The 25,136-nt window shown below is 41.6% G+C and overlaps 1 protein-coding gene across 2 annotated transcripts; it reads left to right on the forward strand.

Moving 5' to 3' along the window:
* On the forward strand, positions 1 to 24,832 carry tnfaip6 (tumor necrosis factor, alpha-induced protein 6). 2 transcript variants are annotated; one of them, XM_080903968.1, is made up of 6 exons: positions 1 to 864; positions 19,090 to 19,227; positions 19,947 to 20,108; positions 24,057 to 24,285; positions 24,462 to 24,502; positions 24,593 to 24,832. In XM_080903968.1, the coding sequence occupies exons 1-6, from the start codon at positions 531 to 533 to the stop codon at positions 24,691 to 24,693; spliced, it is 1,005 nt and encodes a 334-aa protein (XP_080760094.1). In that variant the 5' UTR covers positions 1 to 530; the 3' UTR covers positions 24,694 to 24,832. The 2 variants fall into 2 exon arrangements, with proteins under 2 accessions (XP_080760094.1, XP_080760095.1); XM_080903969.1 differs by lacking the exon at positions 1 to 864 and adding an exon at positions 17,604 to 17,787 and having other exon boundaries at positions 24,593 to 24,826.
* The last annotated feature ends 304 nt before the right edge of the window (positions 24,833 to 25,136 follow it).

Below are 25,136 nucleotides of genomic sequence, written 5' to 3' on the forward strand. Positions count from 1 at the left end.
AGGCAAACCAGAGTGATCCTGCAGGGTTTCCTTCAAATTGGAAAACATCTCTAAATTGGCTTTTGGCTTTAAGTAAAACAAGCAAGTACATCGTCTGTAAGGTTCTCAGTCATGGTCATGGTAATGTAGGGAGCTTGGAAAGAAAAGTGACTGGACTTCTTAAGCAAATACACAGTTTACTTACGAAACACACAGTGTTTCCAAGATGGCGCCAGTGTTCACGGCGGAGCGTCTCTTCAACTTCTGTTTGCTGTTTGTTATTTGTTCTTTTTTGTGTTGTCTTGATGTGTACGCGGGTTTCACATATCAAACTCTTCTGAATCTTAGGCCTTTGCATCACCAAACACCTGCTCTGAAGTGGAATTCAGAAAATTTTCCCCTGCTTCTGCCGGACTTTTCTAACTGCCTACGCCGCTTACCTTTTTCTCCTCCACACAAGAAGCGATCTAGGAGACGGGGTAAACGAGGCGGTCTCCGTGTTAATCAAGGCTTTTCTAAATTTTCATAATGTGGCTACTCGCAGTGCTTTCATGGATACCCTGCCACCTTCCCATGCTCACTGGGATCACTCAAGCCACAGATTGTTCTGTCATCGCTGGATTCGCCATGTTGGAGCTCATGCTCCCGTGGACCTGCCGGCTGAGGCTCCACCTGTTCAGAGTTGGGTACGGTCTTCCAGAGGCGGTGTGAACCACAGCAACCTTCGTCAACTGAGATATGTTCCAGCCAGCAATAATGCGACCCCTCTCCGGATGGCCCTGCTAAACACAAGATCACTGGCAAATAAAACTTTTGTCTTAAACGACCTTTTTCTCTCATCGGAGTTGGATTACTTTTCCCTGGCGGAAACCTGGCTTCGTCCTGGTGAGTTCTTCTCCTTCTCGGAACTTCTCCCTCCCTCCTGCCAAGTCTGCCTTCCTGTCAGGTATAATTACAAAAAACAGTCCCAAGCCTCGAGTCCTTTTTAAACTCTATGATTAACCCTGATGTCATTACTCATAGAGATGCGTCCCCCGCACTCTGTGATAACTTCCTAGGTATTTCACTGATAAAATCTTAGTCCTAAGGGCTCCATATTTGCCGACATTGGCTGGCCAAGTTCCTGCTTCTCAAGTTCAGATTGTTTTTCAGCAGTTTGAGCCAGTGTCTTTCTCCACCTTAAAGGAGATAATTGGTCACCTTAGAATTTCGAACTCCCCGCATGATATTCTTCCCTTCTTCTATAATAATTCTTGATATTATTATCAAGGCTGGAGCTTGGTTTAAATCATATTTTCAGAGAGGACTTTCTCTGTTGCTATGGGCCAGTAATTTTCTTCTTCTGCCCCTATCCACTGTGGTGTGCCTCAGGGGTCTGTTCTTGGTCCTACTTTGTTCTCCCTGTATATGCTGCCTTTGGGCTCTATTTTCAACAAATATAACATCTCCTTCCACTGCTATGCCGACGACATCCAAATTTACTTCCCCTTGACCTTGGATGTCTCTGACCCACTACAACCTTTGTTCAATTGTCTTCATGATGTTAAAGTTTGGCTATCACAAAACTTTCTCACTTTGAATGAAAATAAAACTGAAGTAATTGTCTTTGATAGTCATACCCCTCTGGGTCAGTTAACAGACACCCTTGGTCCTCTTGCCAGCCATCTCTCTCGCACGGTAAGAAACCTTGGAGTGTTTTTGGATAGCTCTCTTAAATTGGAGAAGCAAGTGTCCTCAGTGGTAAAAACTAGCTTTTATCAGTTGCGTTTGATATTGTTACGGATTCAAATATTGGAGATGGATACAAGAGGAAAAACCACAATAACAACACTGGTCCGGCCGGGTTGAGTCAAACGATGATTTTAATGATCACACGCGTGGGAGATGGACACCGTACGCAGACAGCATCAGATCTCGAAATGGTGGAGCATTGATCAAACTCTTATAGCCTCTAGTGGCCCCCACCTTATCATAAAAACCTAAACATTCACATTCTTTCTCTCACACGGCGCCTAAGCTACGACCTTGGCTCCTTCTTTATCTGCTCCTGCTGAGATGGGGCAGAAAACTCCAGTATGTTCTGTTCTCTTCCAATCAGACAAATAAGGCGATGACTTTCTGCAAACAGTATTTCTTATAACTCAGCAGTATAATGCATCATAAAACAATATCATTCATTCACAATAAATCAGCAGTCTAATGTAATGCAAATCAGTTTAACAAATGCAATAGTTATCCGCTTCTTCTAATTCAGGAGAATAATGCAAACCAAAACTACATAATAATTCACAATCTTTAATTAAGGGTCTAACATGGCATAAAATAATATTATAATACCACAATATCAAAGGCGAAGCCCTATATTCCTTTAAAAGTACTTGAAAAACTTATTCATGCATTTGTCACCTCTAGACTGGACTATTGTAACTCTCTATACCTGGGCCTCCAACAATCCTCCCTCTACCGCTTGCAGTTAGTTCAAAATGCTGCTGCACGCTTTCTGACAGATACTAGAAAGTATGATCATATCACCCCAGTTCTAGCTAATTTGCATTGGCTAATTTGCACTAATTTAGCAGTTACCTGACTGAACTCCTCCGCTTGTATAACCCCAGGAGGGCACTAAGATCATTTTGTCAGATGCTCTTAGAACAACTTAGATCCTGGCTGAAGTCCAGAGGTGATCGGGCCTTTGCAATTGCATCACCTAGACTCTGGAATAGTCTCCCCGCTTCTATTCGCACTTCTGAGTCTATACATTATTTTAAAACTCATTTTTTATACTTTGGCTTTTGGATCAAATTAGTTTTAACTATCATCAGGCCTGTTTTATGTCTGTGACCTTTGATGTTTGTTGGTGTGTTTGTTGTTTGTTTGTTAACTTTTAATCTCTTGCTGTTTTTTTGCTGATTGTTAAGGACTTTGATCAACCCTGTTGTTTGTTCTGAACCTGAACCTGAAATACATCTTCCACCCCTGCCTGCCTCCAGACCACCTTTCATCAACTTCTACTTCTTTCGGCTGCTGTCTTTAGGTGTTGCCACAGTGGATAGTCTGCCTCTATCTCACCTTGTCTCTAGCATCCTCTTCTGTTACGCCTATCCTCTGCATGCCTCCTTCGTTGCATCCATGAACCTCCTCTGAGATTTTTCTCTTTTCCTCCTGCCTGGCTGCTCCATATTTAACATCCTCTGTCCAATATATCCACTAAGCCTCCTCTGCACATGTCCAAACATCTCAGCCTTGTCTTTAACTTTGTCTCCAAACTTCTCCGGCTGAACTGTCTCTTTGATGTCCTCATTTCTAATCCTGTCCAGCCTGGTCACTCCCAATGAAGATCTTTTAAATTCCTGTCCACGTCTCTAAACCATGCATCATAGCAGGTCTCACTACAGTACACTACAGATCACAATGTCATCTGCAAACATCACAGTTCAGAGACTCCTGCGTAACATCATCAGTCAACCTGTTCATCACACGGCAAACAAGGAGCTTGAAGCCAATTTCTGATGTAATCTCACTCCCACCATAAAACCATCTGTTACTCCTACACCTCAACACTGTCCTCATACATGTCCTGCACCATATTAACATGCTTCTCTGCCACTCCTGACTTCCTCATACAGTAGCACAGTTCCTCTCTTTGCACCCTATCATCTGCTTTCCAGACCTCATCTTGCTGAAAGTGAAAAAGTGCAGCTCAAAACTTTCAAAACAAGACCATCCTCTTTCTAAAGAAGTTTTCCTTTTGGACTCAAAAGAATCCCCTCACATGAAGATGGGAGAGGACTGTAAAGCCAGCTGACTTATCTGCAGTCTGTAACTGAGCGTTCTGATGGGATAGGGAAATCTCCGAAAGAGGCAATGATGAGAGTTTTATTACAGAAAACATGTCAGGTTGGGGGAAATGGGGAGTGAGCTGGTAGATATTTCAGAACTGAGTTTTTCATCCAAGAGAGATGGCCTATGGCACAGGAAAGCCAAAATTGGTCACTGGAGAAAACAAGGGAAATACAAAGAACTAGAAGTTTCTGTAGGGAGATCAGGAAGTACTCCTGCTGAGGAGTATATACACTCTTCACCATTTAAAGAGGGAGAGAGGGGGTTGCACCAGAGGAAACAAAAACTGAAATTAAAAATAAATAAATATATGGAGATGCACAGAGTAAGTAAATCTTCAAATTAAGACTGACAAGATTGACAAAATGGAAAACCCCCACAAAGTACAGAGTGAACACAAGAAAGAAAGTTAATCAGAAGCCATTAAGTTACTACAGAGAGAATTGCCCCCTAAGGTATCACTCCTGTGTTAGCTCAGTTGGCCACCTGTGAAACTGGGCTAATTTAAAATTTTTACCCCTCCAAGGAGTTGCTATAGCTCAGTTGGTTCAGCCAGTGATCTGCATGTTGTACATTTGCCTTGGATCAGTCCTGTAAGCCACCCCTCTGCCTGCTCTCTACTGTGGATGTCTAAAAATGGCCAAAAAGGTTTTATTATTATTTATGTGGATCAGCCCCACAGTATATCATGGCTCTTTAAAGTTCATATTTTGCCTCCTGGTCCCTGAGGTGTTGAGCCCCAGCGCCCTCGGTATGGGAGGCATGTACAATATCCACAGAAACCTCAGAATCTCAGCTAAAAGCTCATATAAACCATTTCTACGACCACCAAACACAGTGAAAATAACAACAATTAAAAGAGCAGGTATGTCACTTCACAAAATGTCCATAAACACAAACAACCGAGCCTTATGTGCACAGAACCATGGCTAACCAAGTGAACAATACATTTTCTAAAAGCAGAGATCTCACAGATTCCAACACTGGAAGTTTCATCACGCTCCGACCAAAATTCACTGAACCAGCTGCAAAAGAAGACCACAAATATGTTTGATGCTCGACAAAAATTAACGTGAAATCAGACTTACCTTTTCCACCACTTCCAATGCGGGGTATGATCCTTGGTCATGGCATGTAGTTACTACTTTAAGACACTCCAGGTACGTATAAATCAGCTGTGCAGACGTGAAACCAGTGATCGTTTGATCTCCACTTGAGAGTGAGCGTGTGTGACAGCTTGTGTGTGGTGCCTCTGTGTGGTACTGTGTGAGAGTGTTTGTGTGTGGCTCTAGCTGCTGGTGCCATGTCTCACGGTCTCATGGGTTGCACACGTAGCGCTCACCTAGGGTCCTGCAGCCAGCTGTTCACCTGCCGTGTTGCCTGTGGTCTCGCAGGTTCACGTAGTCATTGGGTCCCTTCTCTCCAGGGAAGAGTTGCTTCTGCACGCTGTATTCCCCTGGCGCATTGCCTGTGTTTCGCCAGTTTACGCAGCCAGCAGGGACCCGTTCGGTAGCTCAGTGAGCCCAGCTTCCTAGCTGTAAAGCACTTCACACAGTTCAGTACGAATAAAGAATAACAAGAGGGAAAAAGTGTTGTAGCTTGTAGCTGTTGCTTATCTGGTAGCTGGAGGAGAGTGTGTTTTTTTGTTTGTTTTTTCCTTCTGGATTCGGCTGGCCCTGCCCCCTTGTTACACCAGAGTATGGCCACCCTAATGGGCCATAATGGTGTCGAGTGCAGCATATCCATGCCGTTGGAGGACGGGCAAGATAGATGCATTTTGTGCGTTGGTTCTGAAGATTCCTTATTAGCCAGGGAAGCTCCATAGTCCTGCTTAGACTGTTTATTTTGCCAGCATGGACTAGAGAGGCCGTTTTTTTGCCTCTAAGCACACCGGCCCCCCACTCACTAACGTTCGTAAGGCTAAAGCAGGGAGAGTGGCTACCTCACAGGTGTTTGCCCCTCCCTTGGCCCCGCGTCTGAGCTTGAGCTGGTGAAGAGTGAATATCACCAGGAGGATGTTGACGCTGGGTCTGTCCACTTGGCCCGCTTCTGGCTGGCTCCCTTTAGGTTTGACCTATATTGGTTTGACCTATTTGATATCATGGAGCTGCAGGGCCCTCGAATGGAGGTGCCACTGTTGCCTGATTTCCAAGACCTGGTGCACGGCCACCAACACCGGTGGTCCCCTGCCTGCATAGGGTTTGCTGCTATGCACGGCCAGGAGCAGATCGCCTGTGGGCCCCTTACCCGAGACAATCGCTGTGCTGCTCAGGATGTCACGGCTGTGCTGTGCGGCAGGCAGGATGAAGGACCCAAAATGCAGGACAAGGAAACAGAGAGTTAATTTAGGGTGCAGCTTTATTGCTGGATAAACCTCATTACTCATTACATTATTTGAGGTTCTCGAAAAGTGCTATATAAATGCAATCCATTATTACAACAAACGTGACAAAACAAACTTCAAATGCTGAATTAAAACCTAAACTGGGGAACAGATACCTAGAAACTAAGAATACTCTGGACACGAGGAGACGCCAAACAGATGAAAACACAGACAATAAATAGAAGAGGAAAACGAGGGAATGAGGACCGGACGGGGAACACAGCTGACACTAATTAACAGACGGGACCAGTGAGACGCAAAACTAGAAACATTAACATAGGGCACAGACTGTCAAAGTAAAACAGGAAGTAATGAGAAGACACACACAGACGAGACCAGGAATAGCAGATATGAAAACATAACAGAAACATGAGATACAAAAGCACAGGGAAGGCACCGTAACAGAACTGTGAACTATAATTACAATACAAACAGAAAGCCATAATTCAGAAGCTATAACTTAACTCAAAAACCTGAGCACTAGATCACCAGACCCAGGACCGTGACACAGGAGATGTCACGAGGCCTGCTTAGGCGCTTTGCGAGTGTGTGGAGGCTGTGCCTATTATCCTGTTGATTCCTCTGTGTCAAAGACTGCTTCTGGCGGGGGATAGCTGAGGACTTTAAAGCTGCATGTTCTGAACCTTATTCTAGAACCCATTGTGCTTTTCAGCCGCAGAATCCAAAGATACGTCAGTCCTCTCTGAGACTGTTTTTTGTGTGACCAAACCAGCTGCCTCCGAGACTAAGACTTGTCATGGTCTGGTAAAAAATGTTTTCATAGACATTTGCATGGAAAATGCAAATGTCTATGAAAACATTTGGAAAATGCAAATGTGACAACCCTGCCTTCTTGCCGTAAACCCTGTCCGACTTCCACCTCTCCCAGTAGGGCGAGCTGCAGTAATCTCCCACTGAGGGCTTGAACTGAGAGTCAGCTTAGCATCTGGTGGCCTATCCGATCTTTGCCGCGGTATGTCAGGCGTACCCGGCCAATTCGGACAACGGATTAGCTGTTCATTGCCTTCCATGCCAGGATCCTGAGCAAGTCCAAATCCTGGTTGTCCCACTGGGTGGTAGAGGCAATCCAGCAGGCTTATGCCTCTGCAGGAGTTCCCCTCCCCTCGGGAGTGCGGGCCCATTCAATCCATGGGGTAGCCAGTTCTCTGGCCTTGTGAAGGGGCCCTCCCTCTCTGCCATTTGTGCGGCGGCAACATGGTCCTTGGCTACTGCCTTTACTAGGTTTTACCACTTGAACGTGGCAGCCAGCCCCTCTTTCGGGGAGCAGGTGCTGGGTGCCCGTCAGCAGTAACCTTTGTCTCCTCAGTCGGCCTAGCATTTTGCAGGCTACAATGAGCAGCTGCTTAATTGCAGTCCTTGTGTCTTGTGGGACTCGTTCACGTCAGTCTTGCGTGTGGCAGACTGATGCCTCTGCCCACCTTTGCATTTGGCGGGGCCTTGACAGCGGTGGCGTGTATATATTTGCATTTGTATATAGTTTGTCGGTACACTTTCACTCTAGGGTTTCGGTTGCACTGTCTCCTTGCGGGGGTGTCTTAAAGAGTTACCCCGTACATATGGAATATGTAACGGAGTGGAGAGATAGTCTTGATCTGATAGAGAATGTACGGTTACACTGTAACATTGGTTCTCTGAGTAAGAGCCTCTCGCTCCAGCTTCAGGCCACTCGGAGACGCGTTATGATCAAATTGTCACCAGTTTCACATCTGCACAGCTGATTTATACATAAGCTTTGGGGCGTGGCCAAGCTAGCCAGAGTGTCTTAAAGAAGTATCCGCACGCTACAACCAAGGGGGGGGGGTGTCACACTCCATGCATATGGAATATGTGATGGAGTGGAGAGCTAGTCTCTCACTCAGATTAACTCCAGATTAACTTGAACACACCCATCAAAAATTATCGGCCCAGTTACAGACATTTGATTAGACGAGGGCAAGTGTCATAAATTTTGGGTGTGTTTGTCACCTTGCAAGTTCTTATTGGTGGAACTGATGTAAACATGGTGATTTTATTATGATTCTGTGGGCTCAAATGATTAAAAAGAGGGGTTAAATATTCCAAATCGGCTAATAGAAGCCGAAGTTACAGCCCTTCATTTTTTAAAGGGAAAAGGCCTATTTCCAAATTGCCATTACACAAAGGGAACTTTGCGTAAAAAGGGCCGATGTGTGCGTGTCTGGGTAATTCCTCCAAAAATATTCAAAATACAAGCATTTTTAGGCATGTAAATAAAGTTAAATCATTTCTGCTTTTCAATACCTATGAAATTTGAACTGACAGATGGTGCCAGAATGTGCTCAATGGCAAAATACCTGACTATGAGTTTATAAAACCCACTGTAACATTTCTGTTTCACTTCAGCAGCATCAATCTTTGCATGCATATTGTCCATTTGCTGACTCTTGGTTTTCTGGAGCCTATTGTTTTCTGAAGCATATTTTCAAAGTGGTTTTATCCGATAAAATCCAGCCTCAGTTACTTTGACACAGTAACATCTGTTGTAATATTACACCTCTGATAAAATCTCACAAGTGTTAGCTTTATTTTAAAACCAAGATTGTTTACACAGAGTTTAAAATTCCAGAGAAATGCATTTCATTTTAGACGTCATTTTCGAGCAGGAACCTCAGAAAGACCCTTGGGGCTTGAGAGGTTCTGCCAATCACCCCCCAGGACACTTGGAAAGCACTTATAAATATTCTACGTAAATAAAAATGACTCCACTCTCTTTCAAAGTCACTGATCAGTTGGTCCTGGCTTCACACACATCTGTTCATTCTAAATGTTTGATACAGATGATGAAGCAGTGAAGTTTTCCTAATCACTTCGTTGATGTAGATGGTGAATGCCACGAGGTCAGTGAAAGATGTGAGAGTTCATACAGACTGAGGAGAAGATAAATCAAATCAAATCAAATCACTTTTATTGTCACATCACATGTGCAGGTACATTGGTACAGCACATGTGAGTGAAATTCTTGTGTGCGAGCTTCACAAGCAACAGAGTTGTGCAAAATACAATAATGTAAACAAGCAAAATACAAGAATGGCTACATCTGAAACTAATAAATATATGTACAATATATAATAGTATATGCAATTCTGGATGTGTATACTAAATATTTTTCTACGTGTGTGTGTGTGTGTGTGTGTGTGTGTGTGTGTGTGTGTGTGTGTGTGTGTGTGTGTGTGTGTGTGTGTGTGTGTGTATACATATTTTACAAGTTAAATAGAGTAAACAATAAATAAAATATATAAAAAAATATACAGAGTTGAGACATGTGCAAAACAGTGGCATTACTGTACAGTATGGAGTGCATAATGTTGAAGTTCCAGCAGTGAAGCTGAGGTGTCTATGAAGTGTTCAGCAGTCTGATGGCCTGATGGAAAAAGCTGTCTCTCAGTCTGCTGGTACGGGACCGGATGCTGCAGAACCTCCTTCCTGATGGAAGCAGTCTGAACAGTTTATGGCTGGGGTGACTGGAGTCCTTGATGATCCTCCCCGCTTTCCTCAGGCAGCGCTTCCTGTAGATGTCTTGGAGGGAGGGAAGCTCACCTCCAATTATCCGTTCAGAGCACCGCACTACTCGCTGGAGAGCTTTGCAGTTGTAGGCGGTGCTGTTGCCGTACCAGGTGGTGATGCATCCAGTGAGGATGCTCTCAATGGCACAGTGATAGAAGGTCCTGAGGATGCGGGGGCTCATGCCGAATCTTTTCAGTCTCCTGAGAAAGAAGAGGCGCTGCTGCGCCTTCTTCACTGTTTTGTTTGTGTGTACTGAACACGTAAGATCCTCAGCCAGATGTACACCAAGGAACCGGAAGCTGCTCACTCTCTCCACAGCAGCGCCGTTGATGGTGATGGGGGTGTGTACTTCTCTACACCTCCGGAAGTCCACTATCAACTCCTTTGTCTTTGCGACGTTGAGGGTGAGATGGTTGTCTTGACACCAGTGGGTCAGGGCGCTGACCTCCTCCCTGTAAGCCGTCTCATCACCGTTGGTGATAAGACCCACCACTGTAGTGTCGTCCGCAAACTTCACAATGATGTTGGAGCTGTTAGTGGCTGTGCAGTGGTAGGTGTAGAGTGAGTACAGGAGAGGGCTCAGTACACACCCCTGTGGAGCACCAGTGTTCAGTGTGACGGGGGATGAGGTGATGCTGCCCAGTCTGACCACTTGGCGTCTGTCAGACAGGAAGCTAAGGATCCAGCTGCAGAGGGAGCTGCTCAGTCCTAGATCCTGCAGTTTCCTGTCCAGCTTCGAGGGAACGATGGTATTGAATGCTGAGCTGTAATCTACAAACAGCATCCTCACATACGTGTCTCTCTTCTCCAGGTGTGACAGGGCAGTGTGTAGTGTCAGGGCTATGGCATCATCAGTGGACCTGTTGTGGCGGTGTGCGAACTGTAGAGGGTCCAGTGAGTCGGGTAGTGCAGAGCAGATGAAGTCCCTGACCAGCTTCTCGAAGCATTTGCTTACGATGGGGGTCAGGGCTACAGGTCGCCAGTCGTTCAGTGAGGAGATGGTGGAGGATTTGGGTACAGGGACGATGGTGGCCATTTTGAAGCAGGCTGGGACTACAGACAGAGAGAGGGAAAGGTTGAAGATGTGCGTGAACACTCCAGCCAGCTGAGCCGCGCATGACTTGAGGACGCGGCCGGGAATCCCGTCCGGACCAGTAGCTTTGCGTGCATTCACCTTCCTGAAGCGCTTCCGCACATCCTCCTCAGACACAGTGTGCGCACTGACGTCATCCGCGGTGCGCACACTGTCCGGTCTCATGGTGTTCGCTGTGTCGAATCTAGCGTAGAATACGTTTAGATCCTCACACAGAGAGGCCGTGGTCTGCGGTGTGCTGGTTTTCCCTCTAAAGTCTGTGATCGTGTGGGAAAACCTAACCTAAGATAACCTAAGTATCCAGAGAATCTGGGTACTAAGGTCCATTGCTCCTCCCTTGTTGATCGGTGGAGGTTTAACTACACATTTAATCCTGGAGATAGCTTAATATAAGAAAAAGAAGTGCAAGTTCAACAGTATCTCTTAAATTTTTCCACATGCTGCTGTAGTAAAGGAAAGCACAACTTTCGGAGCTTACATTTTAAGAAATAAAATTACGGAAAAAGTGTAGTAGCTCATTGTCTAGACTGCCCTGTCATTATAAAACAGAACCTTTCTGTTAATTCAGAGAAATCTATTACTTAATTACTGTCCTGTAGTATGCATGGCCATTGTGGAGGTCTTTATTAGCAGAATAATCTGTAAAATGTATGAAAATACATCGACCATATCTTTGACACCTGTGGTATATGCTGTTTAAAGAAATGGTAAAGGAAACACTGAAGCATGTTTGCTCTTTTTATGGCTGCTATGCAGATACTTCTGGAACTTCACTCAGTTAGAACCTTCCTAACTGCCAAAATCACTGTTTTTTCTGGTTCCCTTCATTTTTTTGCTGTTTGAGTCGAACCAGTTAATCACTTCCACCACTCTAAGGACTCCCCTCTTTACCTTTGTCGGTGGCAGACTATTCTGTTAATAGTCACAGTCAGGCTTTCTGGCAATTTGCTGTTCTTCCTTGTGTCCAACCTACTGCCTGTCTGTGGACTAACTTGTGTATGAGTATTCATGCATAAGTGGCTGTGTGTCATAGACCACCAGAAAGAGGAACACCCTGACCACCACTAGCTGTATTTTGACATAAATTTTGCCAAAAAGTGAAGTCATGGAAGTCAGTTAGCACAGTCGTAAGAAAAACAGGGTGAATAAACCAGAAACAAAGCTTAATTGTCCTCCTGCGTCTGCCTCTCCATCACTCCATCTTTTACCAATCTGGGTCTGTTGTATTTGATGTACATGTGGAAGTAGTTGACAGTTATACAGACCTCTGAGAAATAAAACTACCTCTGTTCCAGAAATGTGTCTGACATGTGTGGAGAGGGTATAATGGAGTAATTACTCAACACGTCCTCAGGGACAAAATTTCCAGGAACTGCTGATCGTTTCCAAATTGAAGTTCCTCAGAAGGTCAGGTAACACCGTTTGACCTGATCTTTTGTTTTATGTTGGTGACAGCATGTTCTTAGTAACAACAGTAAGCTTGAAAACGCAGCACCAACACATCATCACTATGATCAACACATCATTGCTCAGCATTAGTACTACTGTATGTGTATTAAAGGTCGAAAAGACGTCAGCATCCTGGCCAAATGTCACTCCAGTGTTAACTCTCGTCTGAGAACACTTAGCAGTGAACAACATGCATAACCTTCATTTTTTTTAATAAACTTACTTCGGTTTTTCATTTCCAGTATCTCTGAGCCACTGGGAATCAAGCTGATGGACGCTTCTTCTTTTACACCTCCTTCAGCAGATCATCTGCCTCCATATCATCCTATCTCTGTCCCTCTCTCTAACATCTTCTTCTGTCACAGAAGCCTCTGTATCCACGAATCCTTTCCTCTTGATTGGCAACTCTACCTTCAGTCCAATATATCCCCCCTCTCCTCCTCGTCACATATCCAAACCAACTCAGCCTCACTTCTCTAACTTTGTCTCCAACTTGCTTAACCTGAGCGGTCCCTCTTACATATTCTTTTCTAATCTGCTCCATCTTGCCACCACTGTCACACTTTTATCTTTCAGATCATTAGACAGATTTTATTGTTAGATAAGGGTAACCTAAGTAACCCTTATCTAACCTAACCTAATACAAATTGTAGATTTTAAATAATAATCTCATTTATCAATGGAGAAAAACTGCTCAGACTTACCTGGCCCTGTGTGAAAGAGTTCATTCATTCATTTTTCAAATGAATGAATTCTACGTGGAATTAGCTCGTTTGTGATTTGTGTTTACAGCTTAATCAAAACAGATTTAAGTGACCAGTTTGCATTGAGTTAGATTTTTAAATTTTTTTAAATTGGTTATGTTTTTGTAGCATTTGTAGCATGTGTAAACACCATGGCCATATTATTTTCTGCTTTGGTCATGAAAAAAAAGATGCTTTAAGGTTTAGATACATGCTAAATTAAAAAAATAACTCTGTGTGGTCAGCATTGTGTTGCCCTTCCTTTTTTCTGTTTACATTTAACATGTTTTTTCGCCCTCATGACAGACATGATGTCAGTAGTCTAAATAATTTAGTACACTTTTATTGTTATTTCATCATGACGCAGACTACTCACTCTGAGCAGTGTAACCACTTTTGCTGCTGCAGTTGTAAAACACATGGAAATGATGATGAATCTCGTGGTTAAACGTGGCTGTGATGTACAGTATGACACAATTATGTTGCCTGAGAAGGACTTTCCATGTGTGGGATGGAATGGGAGGGGCACATGGAGAATTAAGACCTATACATGATTTCCTCCCAGATCTGGAATCCATTCAGACAATTTTGCCTGGAAGCCATTGGCGTGATTGTGTGTGTGATTCTGAGGTTAAGCGATATCATGTTGCTTATGGGGGTGTCAGTGACTGGATTCGGTGTAGAGTGCTTCCTGTAAACCATGGACTATGTTTAACTATACCTAACTATGTTTATTATATTTTAGTCAGTGAGTTGTCGCTTTGCCATTCAACACAAAAAAATCCTAAACAGATACCTTGTTTAACCCTTTAACGTCCCGTTCTTTTTCTAGTAGCAAACAATAATCTCGAATTTCTTCTTCGGAGTCTCATGATGCAACATTAACAAGCTAAGAGTAGCATTTACTTCCATAGATGACTAAAAAGGTAAAAGACCAGTACACTGCTAAGCAGGTATTGCCGTCATAAAGTAAGGAACTGTTTTGCTGTTGGATATCCTAAAATGATTTATGCATTGTGGTTTACAAAGATGTGTATCATTTGATTGAGAACTGACAATGCCATTCAGAGTGGACCATTAGGATTTCACTCCACTGTATTAAAGCTGGTGAGTATCAAAGAGAGGAAAAATGTCTCTCGGGGCATTTATTGTGGTAAGAAGGTCCCACAGCCAGCATGCAGGTATTTGGTTTCATCGTGTATTTGTAACTTTCCTTTTTTGTAAAGCTCAAAGTCAGGACTGTAAAACCTCCTTAGTTATGCACTTACATGCACTTTTTCTTTTTCACTGACCTCTTTTCACTCTATATGTGTTTATATGTCACTTCACCTTTAATCATTTGTTATTATTATTTTTGTCTGTCTTTAACAGTGTGTGTTTTGTCCTTTCTCCGCCAGCCTCAACAGATTGTGACAGACTGTAATTTTACACCCAAGTGCTTTCTGTCTAACATCTGCACAGTCATGAAAGTATTGGAGAGCAACTTGTGGTTCAGTATCTCAGTCAAGGATACTTTGGCGCGCAGACCGGAGCAGCCAGGAATCAAACTACCAACCTTCCAATTAGTAGATGACCTTGTCTACCTCCTGAGCTACAGCCACCCCAAGTTTACAGCAGCTAGTATTCCCAGGTGGTCTCGCATCAAAGCCTTCTCAAAGCCAGCTTGGCTTCCGAGATCAGACGAGATTGTGCGTGTTCTGGTTGGTAGGTTTTAAGCCTACAATAATTATTATTATTACAAAGTAAAGACCCTAGAGTAATACAAAGAAAACCCCAACAATCTGATACTCTCCTATTAGCAAGCGCTTGGTGACAGGGGGAAGAAAAAACTCCCTTTTAACAGAAAGAAATCTCCTGCAGGTTTAGGGAGGGGCAGCCATCTGGGGTGGTGGCAGGTGACCCCAAGTTGATCTCTGATGTGTTAACTGGAGTGTCAATGTTATATAGAAAGCACTAGGGTGTATAAGAAGTGCTTCTGTGCATGTGGGTGAAGTAGGGATGTTGTTTAAAGCACTATGTAAAAACCTGTCCTTTTACCATTAATATAAAGCACCACTGTTGCAGTGATTTGGTGATATGTATATAAAATAGAACTGAAAGTGAAATCAAATATATTAGGCCTACTATTACAGCTTTATGCTTTAATAGTAGTCAAAATAATAAATGTTACTAGGCAAATATTCAAATCCTCAAAATGCTCTAGGTTTCTAAAACTTCTTGGCTGTCCTTGATGTGGCTCTAAAGAAATGTATAAGAATTATTCCTAAATTGCTGTGAAAACACAATTCCAATTTTACTTCAGTGCCCATTGACTGAAGCTGTGCAAAACGAACATCTGGAAACCCCCACACAGGACTGTATGCTGTTACATCAAACTCCCCTCTGTGGCATGTGCTATTGAGCAACTTTCCTGACAGAGAAACAGAACAAGAAATCCTTTTTCTATGTTGAATGAGTGAATATAAAAGATAGAGGCACCATCACGCAGGCCCGTGACACCACCCACTGGTTCTTGACACAGCATTTTAGGGGGAAAAAAAGCAGGTTTTGCTACACTCAGAAAACTAACTAAAATATGATGGGTCCTGATCGCTTTGAAAAACTGGTGAATGGCCTCATCAGCAATTCATCATCAGTGCATCACAGGTATATGAGTTATTTTAACGTGCATCGAATGTAAAGTATACTTTTACCATTTCATAGCAACAGAAAGAAACAGAGCTGTGGTTTTACTCAGAATTTTCTGAAAATTAGTCCAGATAACCAGGAAGTGATTCATACGTCATGAATTACTTTGACCGTCAGTTACTAGTAAATATTACAGGCTCCAGTTGCCTAGGTAACCCATAAACGTTTTTACTACCCTGTCATCAGTCAACCAACCATATGCTTTACTTTAAATTGTCAGTTGTATCTCAACTGCGCACTTTTCGAAAAAACAGTTTACCTCGGGACTTGACCACTTCGTGTTGTGCTGCTCCATCACGTCTTTGACTTGCTGCGGACTTGGTCACCATGCAGCTGTGAATCATCTTCATTGTGGACTCTCCGCTTTAGTAAAGTATCTTCAGGGTAAAATAATTAAATAAATAAAACAAGTCTGTCTTATTTTTTATTGTTTGCAATTTGTGCATATATTTAATGGATACCTCCTGGGTACTGGTGTTTCTTTAATAAGGGTTACACTCACAAATGTTTTGGAAACTTTCACAGTAGGTTTGTGCTACTGTTAAACATAGTATTATACTTAAATTAAGCACTATATTTAACTCTGAGTGCTGATTTCATTGAATCCATTGGCCACTTTTTGTTAAAAAAACAAAATAAAGTACTTGTGGCCAGTGCAGTAATACTGAAGCTCCACAATGTGAGCCCAATGTGTCCTAAAACAATGTCTAATGTCACAGTGGCTACATGTTTTTGCAGGCTGGGACACCTACCAGTCAAGTAGTCACAACCTTAACATTAAGCCTTGCCACAACACAAATGTTTAAGTTATATACGTATGTAGTTATCCCCCACTGTGCAGTTGTCTTAAAGGAGGAAATTAGCGTTAAAGATCCAAACAGATTTTTTTTGTTCTTGAATTCAACATGCTGTAAAGTTGTGTATTTCTCTCACAAACACAACACACACAAACACAGAGTTCAGTGGAGACTGACTCAATTTTGAACCAGCCTTCAGCGGTCATTAGAGGAACTCTAGTTTTTGGCACTAAGTGTTGGAATTGATCCTGTACGTGAGAGTTGGGCTAAAATCTAAAAACACAGCACACAACTTTTCACGAAACTCTCATCTTTATAATTTAAAACTTTATAATTAGTTATTTAGTTCACTGTTCAATGAGAATACAAACACCTAGCTAATGCTGATGACACTCACAGAGAAATATACAGTATAATGGAGCATGACAGCCACATTAATAAAAATTAAAGCAACAATGTTAAAAGTGTTATCAGTTTGAATGACTCCTACATGTTTTCTAAGGCAGTGTAAGTCTTTCTCATAATGAATTCTTATATACAGTAATGTACAGTATTTTATTTATAAATGACTTTTAAAACTCAACAACTGTTTTGTTTAAATCATTAAATATACTGCTCAAAAAATAAAAGGAACACAAATCTGGTCTTTGTGGATTAAAAATTCATGTAAACAGTCCTTACTGACACACAAACTTGTTTAGAACAAAATGATATAACAAAGGTGACTGCAAACCAAAATAATCAACCCACATCAAAAATCAAAGGTAAGATGGTTCAAGTGCTCTCTGACTTTTTATTATGCAGTGTGTAAATATAACTTTACACGCTCCTCTGTTGTTAAACACATTTCCACAAAGTCTAACCCTTTACAAAACCTCTGAATTGACTTGCTTTATTTTTAAGAAGGTCTTTTTCTGACAACACAAACGTCTGTTGTAGTGAACAGACAAACAGTACTAACTCCAGCATTTATCCTTATTTGTGCTGGATACTGTAAAAGTAGTCACTGGCTGCAGTTAATTATCTCACACCAGACTACTTGATACCTCCCACCTCTCCTGGGAGGCACCAGCAGTCAGCGTTTGGTATATAAAGCCAGAAGCAGCAGAGGGGCATAGGAGAGAACTACTGGAAACATCTGGAGAGAACAGCTGTGCACTGAGGGCTGCAGGATGCCTGTCTTGGCTCTTCTTTGGTTACTCGGGTTTGTGCTAAAGGAGGTGGAGGCATGGAGCTACAGTAACGGAATTTTTCATAATTCAATTTGGCTAGGTAAGACCGAAAGATTCCTTTTTTTCGTGCTGTGGTAGCTAGAAACATTGAAATGTTTTTTCAGAAACTGTTATCCAGTTCAGATAAGAATAACTGCATCCCCTTAGAGCTGCGAAGTCAGTTTTTGGTTATTCATAAAAACTAGTTCAACCTCCAGCTACCTGTGATTATTAGAAAGTTTTCTCCTGTGTTAATCCACAGCAGAGGTTATTTTCACATAAAGGCTTGTTGTCAGGAGGATTAATAGGCTATACAGTAGTCCAGCTGCTTCCCTTGTGCCAAACTGCACGTTTATGACCTGGCAGGAGTGCTGCAGGAGGCCAGTAAACAGGAGGAAATGACTTCATCTCTGGGCTTTCCAAAATGTCCAGATCACAAGAAAGTTCAATACTGTTTCTGCTAATCTGGGAATGTGATTGCTTTCCATTATTGTGACATTAATAATGTTACTGAGGAGTTTTGAGGAGTCTGCAATAATGCTAATCAAACAAACTGCTGTTTTAATATACATACATATATATATGTGTGTGTGTGTGTGTGTGTGTGTGTGTGTGTGTGTGTGTGTGTGTGTGTGTGTGTGTGTGTGTGTGTGTGTATACCTGAACATTTGTTTGGAAAGAAAATATAGATTAATGAATTAAAAAAATTTAAATAGATTCAATATAATAAATGATAGATAAATGAATGATGAATTTGTATGCCATTTATTGTCTGTATATCTTCATAAAATAAAATCATAAAATTCTATTCATTTATATACTCATTTATTTCCTATGTTTCCAACTTTACTTAGTTTTGATTTAGGCAGTTTCAGTCCTTCATACAGAAGCAAGACTGAAGAAAAAGAATTCATACAATATTTGTTACTTGGTTACATGTTTATATGAACTTTTAAGTCAGTCATTGTTACAGAACATACTGATAAATATATGCACAAAATATTACATTCATTAAAAAGATCAAAATATCAACTGTTGGCTAATTTAGAATGTTTTCTGCCAAGTTTTGCAGTCAAGCATGCGTAAAAGCACAGGATCAGCAGAAGACTCCCTGTTGATAGGACGAAATTGTTGGTGGCCTTCCAATTTCCAATTTGAAAAAGAAAGAGAGAAAGAATCACACAGTCTTTTTCATTCTCTCTCACAATAAAAACATGGTGTCCAAATTGGCTGTAACCACTGGGTCCTTTTAAACATGCCTCAGGCACAAAATGACTATGCTATGTAGATGACCTAGTCTTTATCTCTGTATGCAGAGAATCCCAAGGCTTAGACTTCCTTTTCTGTTCTCTGTCTTTGACAGAACAAGCAGCTGGAGTTTACCACCGGGAATCACGCAAAGGAAGATACCAGTTGACGTATAAAGAGGCCAAGGCTGTCTGCAAGTATGAGGGAGGGACGCTGGCCACTTACGAACAACTGGAGGCAGCTCGTCAAATAGGTCTGCAGCAGTTCATCCGCAAACACAACACACACACGGAGTTCCTTCCAGAGAAAGAAAGTGTGTGTGGACTGTAATTCATCAGAAGTGATTCACTCAAAACACATGCAGGCGCTTCCTTAATGTGTAGTCCATCAAACATCCTGATGTAACATCTTAACCGCCTGGAATGCTTTTAACTTGTAGGAAAAGTGGTGCATGTGCTGACATGGTAAAGGTCAAAAGGAAGAAGTGAGTGAAACAATTCTTTCCATGAGTGTTTCTATGGGTGCCTGTTGCCTTAATCCCATCTCCCATCTCGCCTAATTTTAAACACTCCCTGTATATTGTAAAAGTCTGTTAGCAACTTCTTTGGTGGGTAGTGTCACTGTTCCCACAGCACAGAAATGGACTCTGCCTCTGGCCTTACAATCAGCCTTACTGTCAGCTATTACAGCTGAGTTTCTCCACAGGAGTCTACCCAGGAGGCCATGTTTTATCTGGCCTGCTCTGGGGGGGCTGCTGATTGTGACTCTAACTTAAATTCCTCTGTGTGTGCACACATAGGAAAAACAGCCAAATCTTGGTCCCCAACAGGTTTTGACCAGATGTTCTCTGGTTCTTAGCAGAGTTAAAAGACTTCTCATACTTTGTAGCATACAGTAGTTTCTTTGTGTCAGTATTATCAACAGCTCATGGGGGATAGTTGGGGAAAAAAACATATTTCTTCTCATGTTCAGGCTTTCATGTCTGCGCTGCTGGATGGTTTGACAAAGGACGCGTTGGCTACCCAATCGTTAAATCCGGATCCAACTGTGGTTTTGGGAAGGTTGGCATAATTGACTACGGATACAGGCTGAACAAAAGTGAGAAATGGGATGTTTACTGCTACAACCCAAACTGTGAGTATGACGTTCCCTTTCTGTTGTGCACTGTTTAATATTTTAACATCATTCATTAATCAAATGACTATGTATAATTGGAAAGGGTGGCTCTCAGTCCCGCATAGAATTATCACCAGGTTATGAAGCAGCAGCAGAGCTGCCAAAAAGATACAAATGTGCCAAAAACAATTCCTCTGGAGATCACTTGAGGTTGGCTCCAGAAGTGAGACAGACTCCTGTTAAAATAGAAAAAGTTTACAGTAGAAATAAACATTTTTACAGCCTTTAACCAAAACCAGTTTTATCATCAATAGCTAATTTTAACCTTCATAACAACTGCACAGTTTATAATTTTACTTAAACTCATCCATTTGGATACTGGTAAAACTTGCACCATGTTCCAGTAACCTCAAAACATGGAACCTGCTAAGTCAGTATATATAAACAGGATTTGTATCACTACAGCACAATACTTGGTGCTTAAAAACACAGCTGCACATTCATGGATAGAGTCTGGTCAGTGCTCTGCATATTGTTTATTTAGTGAGTCAGTACAGATTAAAACCTTTACAGCTTTACCACTGTTTATCTTTACTGCTGTCATCTTGAGGTGCCTCAGATTTAGCACAGTTTTGTGTCAACCATGGAGGACCATAAAGGCAACTAGTGCAGATGAGACCATAGTGGGACCATTTTTTGTCTTGACTCACAACCATAATTTCAGTCATGGTCAGAAAATGAATAAACCTGGTGGATGCCAGTGGAGCTGATGAATAACAGATAACTAAAACACATTCTGGCTTATGAGCTCTAACAGCTCAATGTTGACCCTGAATAATGCTGCATCATTTTCTATTGAAAGTTTAGTTTCTCTCCAGTTTAATGTCTCATTGTACTCTGAAATAAAAGGATAGTACAAATAAGCAATCGGAAAAACCCAAAAAACCAAATAAATTTGCACACTAAAACTTTTGACTCATCAAAGTAGCCACCTTTGGCAGATGTAACAGCTGAACACACCCGTGGCATTCTTTCTACAATAGACATCAAATATTCTTCATAAAGTTTTTCCGGTATCTCTAACAGAAGTTCCCATAAATGTGGCACTTGTAGGTTGCTTTGCTTTCACCCTTCTGTCCAGTTAATCCCAAACCAGCTCGATGAGGTTTAAGTCTGGAGACTGCGGTGACTGTTTGTTTAAGCATGTTTTCAAGCTTACCCTCTTGTTCTTTTTTCCTGAGGTAGTTCTGGCTTGGACTTATGTTTTGGGTCATTATCTTGCTGTAGGATGAACCCCTGACCAACTAAACGCATATCAGAGAGCATGCCAATGCAGAATGCTGTAGTAGCCGTTTTGGTTGAGTCTTTCTCTCAATCTGTAAGTTCACCGACCCTCAATCCAGCAAAACAGTCCCAGACCATCACAGTTCCTCCTCCATGTTCGACAGTTGACGCCGCACACTGTGGAACCATCCTTTCGCCTACTTCACGGGGTACAGAGATCCTGCATGATGAAATGAAGATTTCAAATTTTGATCCATCAGTCCATAATACCTTCTTCCAGTCTGCAGTAGTCCAATGATGGTGTTTCATGGCCCGGGCAAGCCTCTTTGCCTTACGTCTTAGTAATGGCTTTCTTGCTGCAACTCGTCCTGTCAAACCTGCAGCTCAAAGTCTTCTCTTCACAGCTGAAACTGAGACTTGCTTACTACGACCACTATTAAGCTGTGCTTGAAGCTGTTGTCCTGTGAGCCCGCCAATCATGTAAGCTGTTAACTCTCAGAAACTTGTCCTCTGATTCAGTGGTGTCTTTGGGTCTGTCAGACCTCTTCCTGTCACAGTTTGTTTCTGAGTGCCTTTTGATGGTGAAGGAAACTGTACTCACTGACACCTTGACTTTCTTTGAAATTTCTCTATAGAAAAGACCTTTTTAAGTGTCATGATGGCCTGCCTCTTTTCAATTTTTAATTGCCTTTTTTCTTGCCATTTTTGTAGCAACACACTACTTTCTGCAGTGGAGTACTGTTCAACTGATACAAGGGTTTGGTACCATAGTGTGTTCTAACACTGCTTTTATGCAGGCAAAGGGGTTGTAACTAACCCAGAAACGTAGGAAAACTGTAGGAATTAGCTGCTTTCAAGGCTTGATCAACCTCCATATTTGAGGAAATGTTCAGTTGCTCCATAATATATCTCACCTACTTACAGGTGTCACGATCAAGGGATAATTAGCGTCATTCATTTCACCTCTTGGTGGTCATGATGCCTGTGTATGTGTGTGTATATACACACACATCAAAATTTGTATCCTTGGTGAAATTTTGTTCAAGTCACCACTAAATACGTAATGAAGAATTGGAATTGAGACAACCTTAGAAAGAAGCAACACTTAAGTGGCACTTTAGTAGAAAACAAACTGTTGCAGGACTGTCTCTTGCTCTCTTACTCCTAGCTAAGAACATGTTGTCTTATATAATGTATATGACAATACACACACTAATATGCAGAATAATAACATACTGATGGAATTTAATGTTTCTTTTAGAAAATATTAATTTCATTTAAACCAGTTTATGAAACTGGTTATAGTTCTCTCATCCCAAAATTTGGCAGTTTAGATCACCAGGTCAGCCAGCTGTGGAATCCCTCTCACCATGTCTGGATCAGACATTTTGGCTAAACTGCACCCTTTGATAGATGTTAGCTTACTGTTGCAAATCTGAACAAAAAACGAAAGATTCTGTAAGACATTAATTTTGTGTCGCTCAAAGCAGTGATTGTCACCGTCTCAACATGTGTGTTTGATTTTTGTCTTGCTCAACAACAGGATTCCTTTTCTCTGTTTTGAATTTATTCAGAGCTCACATGAAAGGGACATCCCAAACTTAAATGTTTCATATGCTGAGGCACAGTCCCAGCAACAGACTAAAAGAATAAATTGTTGACACTACATTCTTCCTCCCCATTGGGTTATATTACCCAGTTACCTTTTTGTAAAGTCAAATCCGTTTTTTTAAAGTAGGTAAAATCATATATTGCATGAGTATATTCTAGAATAGTCATGTGCTGCTTTTTACAGGTGTAAAATAAAGTATAGAAGGGAAATATGCAGCGAACATTGATTTTAATTTCAAAAGCCACCATATATCAATGTACTGCAAGAGCTCCTACCAGCCTTCTTCAGTGCTGGTGTACCCTACGATAACAGATGCTTGCCTTGCTATTAAAGTGATACAGAATTGCTATATTGAGGTTATGTTCTGTAGTGCCCAGCACAAGAATACCACCAAAGAACAGTTTTTACCAGTGGAACATTCAGCTGAGCTCGGTGAGCTTTCACAGATGTTGACTTAAAGTATTAAACTAACTGTAACCATGTTTGAGTAAATTCTCAAAAAAGTAATGAGTATAATAAAGTATTACACATCGCTTCTTACCTACACAACAGCTGTAGACTACTCCACTATTTTCCTTCTACTGAAAATGAACTGAAATCAAAAAGGCTGATTTGTTTGAATTTTATTTCAGTCCACCCAGGGTTAAGATAACTGAAGAACCATTGTGATGCGAGTAAGGACATTTGTGACTGTAATGTAATTACTGAATTAAGTACATGTACACATACATGTACTAAATACTGCATGCTGAAAAATATAATGTGATTAATGTTATGCATTACTTTAGAAAGCAAAGTGTAACTTTGTAACTAGCAAACATGGAGTGTTTAATAGTTTAGTCCCAGTTATAGTCAGCTAGCACTCTAAAGGTTCATGCAAAAAAGAAAGAAAGAAGAAGACAGTAATCTATTATGGTGAAGGTTGGGGATGTTTATAGCTGCTGGTTCTCAGACTGATTAAACAGAAATAAAAAATTTAGAGTAATAGCTGAATTTTATTTCCTTTATATAAATATATTCTCATATTATATTTTCTGAAAACCTTGATCCACTCATGTCACTTCTTATAGCCAAGGAGTGTGGCGGGGTCCTGACAGAGCAGCAGAAGATCATCCAGTCTCCTGGGTTCCCTGAGGAGTATGAAGATGAACAGATCTGCTACTGGCACATCCGAGTCCGCCTGGGCCAGAAGATCCGCCTCCACTTCATGGAGTTTGATGTAGAGGATGATACAGAGTGTCTGGCAGATTACTTGGAGGTTTACGACAGCTACGATGACGTATCGGGCTTTGCTGGGAGGTGAGAAAAACTAGCTGGGTAGTTATTTAGCACAGAAGATGTCCGAATTTAGGAAAAATGTCAGTTAAATGTTTTAAGAACCCAAGGTAACATTTTCACAGCCTCAAATGCCAAATCTTTTAATTACAAGAAAAACAATGCAAGAAAGTGTCTGACTTTATAAAATCTATTTCCAGGTTCTGTGGTGATTATTTGCCAGATGATATAATCAGCACAGGTGAGAGCCCTCACATTTTCACATCAAAAGAACACAAAGAAACATTTGGATTTAAAGCAATACAAAACATTTGTTTGTGATGTTTTCCAGGAAACGTGATGACACTGAAGTTCCTCTCTGATGCTTCGGTTACAGCTGGGGGCTTCCAGTTACAGTATATTGCTTTTAATGCATCTCTCCCACATAAATAAAGCCCCTCCTTTGACTGATGGTTTAATACACTGATATAATCCTGTTGCTGTATTTATGATGTTACCTTATGTACTTGATTAAAAATTCTCTGTAGCTGATTAAAGGAATAATTATTTGAGAAAAATAAGGATACATTCTTTTTTTTTGTCAGAGCTGGTGAAAGACAGGAGAAGATAATAACATAAAGACAAGAAGGAGGAATTGAAAAAGTAAAGGGACAAAAAGAGAGAGAGAGAAAGACAAAAGTCGTTGATAGACCAAACAGATCTGTGTCAAACACACAATAAACAAACAGCACCTAAAAGACAAAACTGAGACAGGTACACAACCAAACAGAATTTAGCTGTTGCAGTGAAGAGGTGATTGAGACCGCAAGGTGAGGAAAGCAGACCCAGGACCCATGTCAACAGCCCCCACTGTCCCGACTGACGAGCCCAAATTG

This window comes from Rhamphochromis sp. 'chilingali' (assembly GCF_963969265.1).
Source record: "Rhamphochromis sp. 'chilingali' genome assembly, chromosome: 14".
NCBI classification, from domain to species: Eukaryota; Metazoa; Chordata; class Actinopteri; order Cichliformes; family Cichlidae; genus Rhamphochromis; species Rhamphochromis sp. 'chilingali'.